Source organism: Dipodomys merriami, unplaced genomic scaffold, assembly GCF_024711535.1.
Source record: "Dipodomys merriami isolate MVZ:Mamm:240054 unplaced genomic scaffold, mDipMer1.0.p SCAF_4, whole genome shotgun sequence".
Taxonomy (NCBI): Eukaryota; Metazoa; Chordata; class Mammalia; order Rodentia; family Heteromyidae; genus Dipodomys; species Dipodomys merriami.
The window spans coordinates 4788651-4801651 of NW_027205603.1; the positions used below are offsets into that span (position 1 = coordinate 4788651).

The 13001-nt window shown below is 43.5% G+C and overlaps 1 protein-coding gene across 8 annotated transcripts in view; it reads right to left on the bottom strand.

The window, feature by feature from the left end:
* Positions 1-13001, bottom strand: part of Frmd4a (FERM domain containing 4A) — a 526608-nt gene that overhangs the window by 87297 nt on the left and 426310 nt on the right. For all 8 annotated transcript variants that reach the window (XM_069990391.1, XM_069990392.1, XM_069990393.1 and 5 more), the window contains one exon: positions 3724-3807. In XM_069990391.1, coding sequence (XP_069846492.1) covers positions 3724-3807 — 84 coding nt within the window. The remainder of the gene's footprint in view (positions 1-3723; positions 3808-13001) is intronic.

Genomic DNA, 13001 nt, shown 5'->3' on the forward strand with positions numbered 1-13001 from the left:
CTTTCTATATGCTCCTGGAGTCATCCTCGAGGGAAACTGGTTTCTCTTTCAATTACAACCTTCATCTTCAATGATGACTGCATTTCAGTGTCCTGAGATTTGATGCAGGACGGTTAGAACTCATCACCAGGAAAGGTTCCTCTAGGTTCCCAGGATGGATGCTGGCTCACTATGAGGAGGAACCTTTTTCTACCTGGGGAATGCTCACTTGTGTGGACCTGCTGTTCAAGAAGGGACCGCTATACATCCCCGCAGCTCCTACACTGGAAATGTGACAGGGTTCGCTTCCAGCACACAAACCTGGAAGGACATTTTCTCTCGGGGGAACCCCAGCCTCAGTACACCTTCCGGAGTTGTTTCAGGAACTTCCAGGGTTGCTCTTCTGGTCTCTTCCTTACCCATCTGATATACCAACAGCTGTGTTGGTGTCTTCCCTACCATGTGACCTGGGATTTGGTGAGGTCAAGCAACTCAGTGTGAATACAAGCTTTTCTTTCTTTTCTGGCTATGGGGAAGAAGGTCTCTGAGGGGGAGGTAGGGTGATGAGTCAAGGCAGTGGGGTAGCGGTGAACTTAAGGCTCAGGAAAACATCGTGAGAGAATGTCTGCAATATTGTCAGGTGTCCGTTCCTCTGCTTACAGCAACATAGCCTGACCACAGGCTTCCACAGTGTGACTTCCTCTGGCCTCTGCTTTCCTGGCTCTTCTATCTATGGGGGAGGCACATGCCCGTAATCTCACCATTTGAGAGCCTGAGGCAGGAGTTCCAGGACAGCCCAAGCTAAGTAGTTGAGACTCTCAAGAAACACTGTGGGTTTACCATGTGATAACATATATGATGCTGACGAGGGACTAATCCCACTCCCTGCTTGTCTCCCCTCATCCCTGCCCTGCACCACCCCCTGCCCTCAGCCCTGCAATTTCTTCTGCAAACTATATTGGAAACTGTGTCCAATTTCGTGGATCTGTGGTAAGGGTTCCATGGACCAACCATGAGAAACTCATGAACCACGGTGAACCAAACCTCAAAGCATTTGTCTGGAGGGCAGTGTGACACCCAGGATCCAGGTTGAATGAACCCTGGCCAAGGGCTGGGCTGTGATGTGAAGTTAAATCATCTCTCTACAGACAAGGGGATGCTGGAAACCACAGGTAGTGGGAAGGGAAATAGGGATGGTGACATGGCTCCTGATTTTGGAGGAGCTGTCAGCCTCTACCAGTCAGGGTTTTGGTCAGGAATGACATCTTTGTAGGCAGGTGGTAGGGTGACTGGCCCAGGAGGGAGAATGGAGGCTAGGACTTTGATCTTGCTTTGTTCTGTGGCTCCAGGCTTATCACTGTGGCTTTCAGTGTCAGTCATCTCCTCTGGAGAATCATGTGGTCTATTCAACACTTGGTGATGAGTGCAGGATGGCTCAGCATTATTGTCTTTGTACTGCTTTCCAGTGACAGACTGGGGCTTATCTCCTCTCTTAATTGGAGTCTGAAGTGAACTGATGTGGTTATCCGCCACTTCCATTTTTATCTTTTATTATTTTTTCAAATTGTTTTGGTGGGTAATTGGAGATAAGAGTATCTTGGATTTGTCTGCCTGGGCTGGCTCTAAGCCAAGATCCTCAGAGCTCAGTCTCCTGAGTAGCTAGGGTGACAGGCATAAGCCACTAGTACCTGACTCCATTGGGAGATTTTTTTTTTGGTACCTTTTAGATGGCCCATGCTATGGATTCACCTGCTCTATGCAGATGGCTTTTTGTCCTACTATACTCTCAGTGCATATAGATCATGGCCTAAGTGCTGGTGGGTCTGAATGAGACCCAGGAGAAATGCTAGCCTGGTCATCAAGGGAAGGGACATACTATCAAGACAGTATAGGTCTAGCTACAGATAAAGATGTTCATGTTGACAAAAACAGATGCATGCGCCTGAAGGAAGGTCTTTCTGTGTTATAATAATTTGCACGGAGCAGCTGGTACAGACAATGGAAGAAAAACCCCTGAGTCCTGAGGGTAAGCAAACAAGAGGCGTTGATAGCTCTGAAATGTGTATCAGAGTTTAATAGTGTTTGGAAACAAATGCACAGAGAGAGGATAGAGGGAGAGATGAAGCCAAGGGCACTTCTGACTCCAGACAATGCAACATTATAGCTCTCAATGGCAATTGCCTTTTTCCAGTCTCCTTCATGTACCCCTATGTCCTTCACCACTGGGTTCCAGAAGATAAGGCCCATGGAACATGGGCAGTTGGGAGGAAGGCCAGAGAGTTTCATAAACAAAGAAACAGAATGTCATTATGTTGGGAGCTCTCATGACCAGACTGCAAAGATTGGAAGTTTGGACACATTATGCACTTGCAGATTAAACAGACTCTGTTCTTTCGGATCAGATAATAATGCTTGAAAACTGTTACCTAAAATCACTTGGTGGAGGATGGATGGAACTGGAGATCACCATGTTAAGGGAACTATATGAATCCCACAAAGCCAAGTATCATATTTGTGGAGACTAGGGGACAAGAGTACAAAGCAACCAAGGTCACAAAAGTATGTTAGGAAGGTGGAAGGGGAAGAGAAAAAAGGAGAGGGAAGAAGGGTAAGAAAATAATAGAGGGGTTGAATAGGATCAATGTACATTATATGCAGGTATGGAAATGCTATGGTGAAACCATTACTATGTACAAAACAAAATATGCCAATAAAATAGAAGGTTGAGCTGCTATTTATTCACATCTGTGTTTCCAGAGGAAGAGTGCTGGGTCATTCAGAACTGCAGCTAGAGGTACCAGCACACCAATGGAAGCTGGCAGCCTTAGGCAGGGAACCCAGCCCTTGGTGAATCTGATCTCTCAGAAAGAACTGATTGTAGAGCTAGAGTTTAATCTCGCCAGTGAACTCTGCATCAAGGCATGGTGTATCCTAGCAGAAGAAACTGTTAAAGCTAGCTGAGCAGAAGTGTCCAGATGAGACGAAACTCTAGTGATCCAAATATTTCAGAACAAGCAGGCAGAGGCGCTTGCTGAGTGACATGTTGTGTCTTACTACAATGAACTTGTATGGGGTTTGTTTGTTTCTGGGATTATAGGCATCTGGCTGTGATTGTTTTACTTAGGTCTTATCTTCTGAGCAGTTACATGGATTTCCATGAAGGGGTCAGAAGGAACACTGGGAAAGCAGTCCTGTCCTGGTCAGAAGGCAGTGGTCAGTACCGATGTGTCCAGCAGGATTGCATCACACTGCCCAGAAATCTGAGCCCTGGGCCACTGTGGCTGAGGCCACAATCTGGAACTTTCCAAATGTCTGAATCACTCAGTAATTCAGGGATCCAGAGATGGAATAAAGTCACAAAGGAAGAAACTCAGGAGATACAGAACACCAGTGAGAAAGAAAAGAATCAATTTCTCTCTTGTTGGCAAAGAAAAAAACACTCCCTACATTGCTCCCCACACCTCTTCCTGTCACTGAATGACAGAATTCCCACGTGGAGCTCTACCAGCACAGGGAAAGTTCTCAAACAGGCAAAGCTTCCGAAGTGAAACCTTCCATTTTTTTTTTTTTAAAGGAGTATTCTTCCACACAACATTACCACTTAAAAAAAAAAACAAACCAAACAACCAAAAATGATCTCAGAAGGCAAGAGCCATGAAAGCCCGTACTGTGTAGGTCCCACCAGCACCCAGTGCACTTCCTGGGGATGGGGGATTGCTGGGAGAAGATTCGGAGGGGTCTTACCAGTAGGCCAGAGATGGGTGCTCCTTCAGGGCTTGGGTGGGCAGGGCTGGCAGCTTCTTCAGGTCACTCCTCACCACTTCATTGCTGAGAGAGAGAAGACCAAGAAACTTACTCACCCTCAGAAAAAATAACCACATGACTTAACACGGCCTGGCCTGCTTACCTCATCTGAGGTCCTGAGGCCTGCTGCCTTTCGTCAGAAGAGGCAGGAAAGAGAAGCCTATCTTTATTAATAGTTTATTAAATTTATTAATATCTTATTTATTAATATAGATGGAGAAGAACATATGTCACAGAGCCAAGAGGCCTCCTCTCCCAGCTCCAGCCCAGTGCTAAGACCACCCAAGGCACTGTCTCAACTCCCTGGCTGATCAAGGGACCCTGAATAGCCACTGGCATGAATCCAGGGAGGCATGGGGTCCCCAGGGCCCTGCAGTTGGGCTGGCAGGCCCCCAGGAATGGGCAATATCACCACGGGCCCCTGACCACTGTGGGGCCTCCCTAATGCTCAATGCTGGGTTTCTTTGTTTCATTTTTACCACACATTGGAAATGACTCGCTCGAAGATGTAAGTCAATAATCTTGGCTTTTTGACAAGGCTTGGAAATGACTGAGAGTGCATGAAGTGGCGTCTGCTACGAATGGGAAGTTTTGTACACAGACTCAAGTGGGCTCAGGTTTGGGAGATCACTGCCCCTCCCCCGCCCCTCTTCCCCAGCAAAACTGAAGAAACCAGATTTAAGTTGGCCATGTAGCTGAATGATAGTGCCTAGTATGCACAGCCACTAGGTTTGATTCCCCAGCACTGCAAAGCCAAAGCAGATAAAAACAGCAACAAAACAGCAGCAAAACAAAAGTTTCCCCCTAGTTTTGTTTTTCTTGTTTTTTTGCCAGTCCTGGGCTTGAGCTCAGGGCCAGGGCACTGTCCCTGAGCTTCTTTTGCTCCGATAGCACATTTCTGCCACAGTGCCATTTCTGACTATTGGTGTATGTAGTACTGAGGAATCTGACTCAGGGCTTCATGCATGCTAGGCAAGCACTCTATCACTAAGCCACAGTCCCAGCCTTCCCCTATTTTAATCCGTATTCTTCTGATTTCAGCTCAGCCACTTGCTACATCCCTTCAGGACTGGGCTGTTTAGAACCACCAGTGGCATCCACTTGAGGGTGGATGTGGTGTCTCTGTTCGCCTATCCAAAAGCCCAGGATGCCAAGCTGGGGCTGCCAAGCCTCAACTCCAGCCCTGCTTGTCATCTGTAGCTCTAGCCTGGGCCGTCAGCAGTGATTATGTTGCACAAGGAAAGCAAGGGCAGATAGATATTGGCCACTGAACACTAGGCAGTGTCTTTTAGAGATTAATAGAAAAATATGAAGGAAGAAGGGAGGAAGGAAGAAAACAAGGAAGGGAGAGAGGGAGGAAAGGAGAGTGGGAAGGAAGGAATGAGGGATGGAGGGAATAAGAAAAGAAAAAAAAGAGGAAAAGAGAAAAAGAAGAAAGAAACTATTCTTGGAGAAAACCATGCCAACAATTCCAAGTGGTGATAAGGAATTACCTGCATGTTTGGTACCATTGTCACTGCTTCTAGAAAGGGAATTTTCTTGTCTTAAAAAAATAATATGCCGGGTGCCGGTGACTTATGCCTGTAATCCTAGCTACTCAGGAGTCTGAGATATGAGGATCGCAGTTCAAAGCCAGCCCAGGCAGGAACATCTGTGAGACTCTTATCTCCAATAAACCACTAGAAAACCAGAAGTGGTGTTGTGGCTCAAGTGGTAGAGCGCTCGCCTTGAGCTGAAGAGCTGAGAGACAGCACTCAAGCCCAGAGTTCAAGCCCCGCGACTGACCCCCCCCCAAAATATATATATATATATATTTAAGGTCTTGCTATGTATCCCAGGATCAACCTATGTTTCCTCTGCCTCAGCTTCTGAAATTCTGGAATTACAATGGTGTAATCCCATGTTTGGTAATCCCATGTTTGGTAATCTTTTACCTTTTGAGGGGAGGGTTGTTGTTGAGGTTTGAACTCATGTCCTTGTCCTTGCTAAGCAAGTGATCTACCACCTGAACAATGTCCCCAAACCTTTTGCTTTTGTTATTTTTCTAAGAGGGTCTTGGTTGGCCTGAACTTCCATCCTCACATTTATGCTTCTCATGTAGTTGTGATGATAGGTACTTCTTATTGGTTCAAATGGGGGGAGGGGTTCCTCCCAAACTTTTAACCAAGCCAGCCTCCAGTTACAATCCTCTCAACTTCAGCCTCCTAAGGAGCTAGGATGACATGTATAAGCCACTGAGCCCAGCTGAAAGAGTATTTTTCAAATACACTATGGATGGTGATGTTTGAACAACCAAATAGAAGGAAAAGCTCAACTTATAATCGAATCAAACTATACAAGTACTTGGGATTTTTATAATCTAACTGGCAAGGGAGATTAGAATCAATTAGCTGTACAGCTTTCATTTTGACACGTCGGTAGAGGCACGCAATGCGCCTTGATCAGATTCACCCTTTCCATCATTCGCCTTCATCCCTTTCCCAAACCAATCTCAACAAACTCCACTGTTCTGTGTTTGTACCTGTACATAAAGTCAGCTGACCATATTCACACTCTTTCACCATCTCTGTTTTTCATCTCTCTTTCCACTAGGGCCCTAATTCCAGACAGGATCTGTTTGACATTCTTATCCTTCATTCTTACTAGTGTGTGCTAATTGTTCAAAGAGGTTTCACTGTGGTATTTTACATATGCATCTACAATTCAGCATCTGAATCAGATTGACCCTTCTCTTCATCTCCCTCCCCCCATCCCCATTATCCCCCTCAATTCCATAGCTTTCAGTGAATTTCATCATGCCACCTTCATTCCTAGCACGGTGGATTTGGCCTTGTTCATCCTCCAACATCTCTTCATGGTCAACAAGGTGAGGGCATTCACAGAGTCCATTCTGTCATATGGAAAGTATGGTAGGGCCTACAGAGAGATGCACACGGTCCTTATCTAAAAGGCAACTTAGGATGAAGCTGAGGAGTACAAGAGTTATCTAGCAGAGACAACTGACTCTGTGGGTAATGTCTGATCATGTTAAATCAACTTGGAAAGTTCAGAGGAAATAAAGGCCCTTTGGGGTTCTGGTAAAAAGCACATTAGAGGAAGAATCTGCATGAAGCAAAGGATAGGGCTATCCACCCATCATCTATCTACCCATCCATCCATCCATCCATCCATCCATCCATCCATCATCTATCTACCCACCCATCCATTATCTATCCATCCATCCATCTATATATTGTCTATATACCATCCATCTAGTCATTCATTCATCTATCTATCCATTATCTATCTGTCACCTCTCTCTCTCCCCCCCTTCTTCTATCAGTTTTCTTCTCAGGGGAACACAGCTGAGTGGAGGAGGCCATATAACTTGAAATATAGCTATGAAACAGGAGCAGCTGGTGGGTAAAGAACAACATGGCTGGGCTGGGAAGGTGGCTCAGTGGCAGAGCGCTTGCCTTGCATGCATGAGGTCCTGGGTTCGATTCCTCAGCACCACATAAGCAGAAAAAGCTGGAAGTGGCGCTGTGGCTCAAGTGGTAGAGCGCTAGCCTTGAGCTGAAGAGCTGAGGGACAGCGCTCAGTCCCAGATTCAGGCCCCACATCCAGCAAAAAAAAAAAAGAACAATATGGCTGGAAAGTCAGGCTAGGCATAGAATTCTAAGAATCTTCAGTGCCAGCCTAGAAGGGTTCAAGGTGCGCCAGGACGCAGCAGAAGATGCTCTGAAGGGTTCCACACAGGGTCCCTAGTGCTTAGGGATTCTCAGGAATAGTTTGACACTTCTACCTGCATGCTAGTAAGACATTACTTAGACAAATGCTCAGTTGGGCAAACACTCAGAAGCCCACAGTCATGAACTTCTGGGTCCTTTCTAGCCATATTAGTGTCAAAGATGACACCTTAAAGATCAAAAGACACTTCAATCAGATAAACTGATTGGCTGAAACTGTGGGGGAAGCGATCCAGAAAGGAGCTAAACCTTGAGTGTGGCTCTCCCTGCACCAGCACATCTAGAGTGTATTTGGGAAGGAAGGAGTCACTTTACCTGCCAACCACTCATTTGTTGGCAAATAACTTTCCCCACTGCTAGCCACAGGCTAGACTTCCTCACAGAAGCTTTCTGGAGAATTCTGTTCTTCCTCCAGGGCAGGGTTACACCCAACAAACAAACAAACAACAAAAACCTGCAACAAGAAATCATCAGGGCGTGAAGCCCATTGAAATCCATTCCATTCTGGAAGGGATCCATGACTCCTAATCTGTCCCAGAGGATGAGTGAAAGAAATGTTCTATTTGCCTTCTGCTGTTTGTAAACATCTGCAGTGACTTAGTCAATCTAGCCCAACACTGCAGCTCCAGATCAGAAAGCTGCCCTAATGGGAGAGGTGGATCACTCTATCTTCCAAAACTTGTGAGACTGTAGCTTAGTGAATAAGCTAGAAGTTTCCAGCTCCATTGCTCAGTGATTTTCACTTTGCCAGTATCTCCAGAGTCCAGGGCACCTGGCAAAATGCCAACTTAAAACATACCTTAAGGGTTGGGAAAAGGCTCAAATGGTAGAGCACTTGCTTATTAGCAAGTGCAAGGTTCTGAGTTCAAACCCACTAGTGCCAATATATATCTCACATATAGTTTATATTATAATAAAATTTATTTAAAAATACCTTAACCATGGTCTACTTTGAGCAAAACACACACACCAAACGGTTTCTTAGAGAACCAATTACTAGACTGACAATATAATTCAAGTCTTTTGCCATACTGGTGATTCAACCCAGGGCCTAATATATGCCAGGAATGTGTGCTACCACTCGAACCATGACCAACCCTTTTGCTTATGCTTTGTTTTTGAAACAGAGTCTTGCTACCTTTACAAAATTGGTTTCAAACTCACTAAGCTTCTACTTCTGCCTCCTGAGTAGCTGAGATTAAAGACAGTACCATCATACATAGTGAAGTCTTTAAAAAAAAAATTAACCAGGTTTTACTAAAATGTTTTATCAGCATAAAACTAGTTTGTCAATATTGTAATAGTTTTTCATGGTAGTGGTGGGTTGAGACAATGTACCTGTATTTAAGCACCTACAAGGTGAGTAGCAACATGTGAATGATCTACTAGGGGAAAACAAAGATTTCTAACTGATGTAAGCAATAAGGACTTGTCTAATGAATAGTAATAATGTATTTAATTAAGAAGCCATAAAGTAAAGGTAGAAATTAAGCCTGAGAAGATGAACAAAATGTACAATTTGTTTTCCTTTATAAAAGTAGGTATTAAGTGAAGTAAGCCACGCCCAAAGAAATACAGGTCCCAAGGTTTCCCTTATTTGCAATAACTAGTATATGTCTAGGACAAGCAGGAAAGCTCAAAAGCTATGTACATATGACCATATAAGATGATGTTAAGCGAAATGAACCCCAAGATAGGGACACAAGTGGTTTTTTTCTTTCTTGCTATTTGATTCTGGTGCCCTGCATCTTGTATATACATTTTTCTAATTTGGGGAGGGGAAAGGAAGTAACAAAATGCTTAAATAAGGATACAGGTTGACCCACTGTAACAATGAGATGTACAAGAAAGACACTATGTTGAAAAGGAACTTTACAACTTTGGTGGGGGAGGGGAGGAAGGTGGGGAGGAAGGATAGTAGGGGAAAAACAAAGGAGGAGGTAATAGGGCTCCATAGGAAATGTACTCATTACCTTACTCATGGAACTGTAACCCCTTTGTACAGTATCTTTACAATGAAAAACATATTTAAAAAAGCAGGGAAGAACTTTTTCAGGAAATTCCCTTTGGGTCAAACAAGATGTCAACAATTTGTAGGAGAAACCTGGGGCCAACAGTGGTGTATGCTTAACATGAAGGAATTCTTCCTAAAACCACTTGCTTTGATTTGTCTCTATACACAAAACAACAGAGCAGAGAAACCCAGAACATTATACACAGAGTAATGTAAGGGAAGAATCTGATGCTCAGAAATAGGGATATCCAATACTATGTGGGACTGACGCCTCCATGTTTTACGGGTGCATCATGAAGGTAAGCTTCTCTAGGAAGGTCCATTCTTATGTAAAACAAACTTATTCCAGGTTCCCAATCCCTTGGCCACAATTCCCAAATCCAAAAAGCTTCAAGAAACAGCTTTTCTTAACCAATTTGGAGGAAAACCAGATAGGGTCTTATGCTTTTGCTCTAGTGGCTTCAGTCTATGATGTTCCTATCTCTGCTTTCTGAGTAGGGATTACAGACATGTGCCACCTTGGTCCATACAAATCCATGTTTTACTCAAGGCCATGATTGACTTGCATCTCTCTGTCCTGGCAGAAGCATCTGTGTTTTGGGGCAAAAGTGCTGCGTTTAATGCTGAGCACTGCCCAAACCCCTGCCTAGGGTGGTAAAGGAAACCTGGTACCCAGCTCTGAGTCACCTGTCTCAAACCCTCCAAATTTTGAATTTGGAAGCACTGATCTAAAAAGTTTTAAATATCAATGAGATTTCTTTATCCAACCCTACCACAAAACTAGAAAATTCTGAGATGGATTAAAAGGATGTTACAGGTTTTTGTTTGCATTTGATCTTTAAAAAGCATGCAGAGCCAGGTACTAGTGACTCACGCCTGTAATCCTAGCTACTCAGGAGGCTGAGATCAGAGGACTGGGGTTCAAAGCCAGCCTGTGCAGGAAAGTCCATGAAACCACTAGAAAACCGGAAGTGATGCTGTGGCACAAAATGGTAGAGTGCTAGCCTTGACTGAAAGAGCTCAGGGACACCATCCAGGCCCTGAGTTCAAGCCCCATGGTCAACAACAACAACAACAACAACAACACAACAACAGAAAGGCATGCAGAGCTGGGCACCAGTGGCTCACACCTGTAATCCTAGCTAATTGGGAGGCTGAGATCTGGTTCAAAGCCAGACCTGGCAGGTAGGTGAGAATCTTATCTCCGAATAACCAGAAAGCTTGAGCTGTGGCTCAAGGGGGTATAGGGTTAACCTTGAGTGAAAAAGCTAAGAGACAACACCCAGGCCCTGAGTTCAAGCATGCAAGTGCATGTGTGTGTGCGTGTGCGCACGTGCGCACACACACACACACACACACACACACACACACACAAACACACACAAGCATGCAGGAAACAACTATCTCTTCTTGATTTCCTCTCCTTGTGTCTTTCCTCCTCTGCCTCTTTTCTTTTCCAATCATGGGAATGCTGCAGTTTTAATGCACCATGGGACTGAACCTGTGTATATGCAAAACCTCTGTCATTCTCTCTGACATCTACCCACCCAGGGAAGCAGCGTAAGAGATTTCCCCCAGCATGGGATTATGTGTTCAGAACATGTGTTGTGGATAAATATGCCATACTAATTTATCATCTGTTCATAGGGGCCAAGTTACAGACACTTGTGAACAATGGGTCTTTATTTTGGATGCTAATTGTTCACTTATGTAAGCAGAGATTTCTTTCTTGATGAGGCTGGTTGTCCTAGGCGAAAAGGAGCATTCTACAAATTTAGTTTCAAATATGTAAAATTCAAAATGAGTTTAAAAATTGCTTTTTAAGTATATGATTGTGGGTAGATAATTTGATCCAAATAGATGAGAAAAACAGAACTGATTAATTTTTGTAAGTGTCACTGTTTGGTTTGGGAATCTCAACTCTAAAAATCTGCCACAGTGTTATAACTAAGGGACCGTTTTTTCCTATTCAGAGTTTATTCAAAATGAGATATTGAGACTGAATAACTCCTTAACAAAAGGGAATAATTTGTCATCATACAATTTTTCCTCCTTAGTATCTAGCTTACCCCAAGGGATTCTCAACATTGTGAGTGTGTGTGTGTGTGTGTGTGTGTGTGTGTGTGTGTGTGTGTGTGTGTATGTGTGTGTGTGTGTGTGTGTGTGTGTGTGTGTGTGTGTGTGTGTGTGTGTGTGTGTGTGTGTGTGTGTGTGTGTGTACCAATCCTGGGGCTTAAACTCAGGCCTGGGTGCTGTACTCAAGTCTACAAGTCTAGCATTCTAGATAGCTCCATTTTTGGCTTTTTGGTGGTTAATTGGAGATGATAGTCTCATAGACTTTCCTGCCTAGGCTGGCTTTGAACCATGATCTTCAGATTTCAGCTTTGTGAGTAGCTAGCCACTGGTGCCTGGCCTGAATACATTATAATACTTCAGAAAGTACTAAAAGGCTCTGTCCAATGGACTTCAGGGCACAAAACAAAACTGACTTGAACATTTTGTTTCTGTGTTTTCAGATATAGTTGTTTTCAAAAGCTCTTGCTGGCACAAAGGTCCCCCAGCTGCTCCTGAATTACTCTTGCTTCTCAAGGTCATTTTGAAATCATGGGAAAAACTTCCCACATCTCTCTTCTTTCTCTTTGTAAAAATAAAGTCATCTATGAGAATTATCATTTTGACTCTTCTCACCAAGGTTGTCCTTGGGCTGATAGGTATATTTATAGTTTAAGATATAACAATTTTTCTAGGAAGTTTCTAATCAGGAAGTTTAAACATTTAGGTATAACCAAGGCTGTGCATCTATGCAAGTTGTATTCCAGATATTAATGATTCTCTACATAGTTGTCAGAATTGTTTTTCACTAATTAGCTAAAAGTCTCTGCAAATCTATTTCTCTTACCATGCATATGATAGTGAGATAGCAGCTCTTTCCCTCTCCTGGAAATTAAACAACTGGAGGAAAATAGACCATAAACAACCCAAAAGGTTTCATAATGACTTCAGACTGAGCTTGCTTAGTTAGAGTTGTTTTAGTTAAAAACCATTCTGTAAATGGAAAAATAACGATACCGGTACAAATTGTGATTTACAGACCATTTTTAAAGAATCATCTTTCAACACTTGTCTGTCAGCTGGGTAAGAAAAAAACTTGGTCATCTTTGTCAAGATAGCAGTTGGTACAAATGTTTATATTAGTAAAAAACAAAAAGTCTTTTAGGAAGAGAATTAGCTCTTTGTCTCCATTTCCTGTTGATTTGCTAAAATTTTTGCTTTAACTTATGACTGTATCCTCTGGTCTGACCAGAAGAGACTTAAGATTCTGGAACTTTCAGAGATCAGTGAGCCAACTTTAGTTTATTATTCACAAATGTGCTTTGAAAAAGGTAGACCAAGGTTCTTGTTGCTGTTGTTTTTAAACAAGAGGGCTTTTTTTTTGGGGGGGGGGTGTCACCAAAGTTTCTTTTTCTTCATACAGA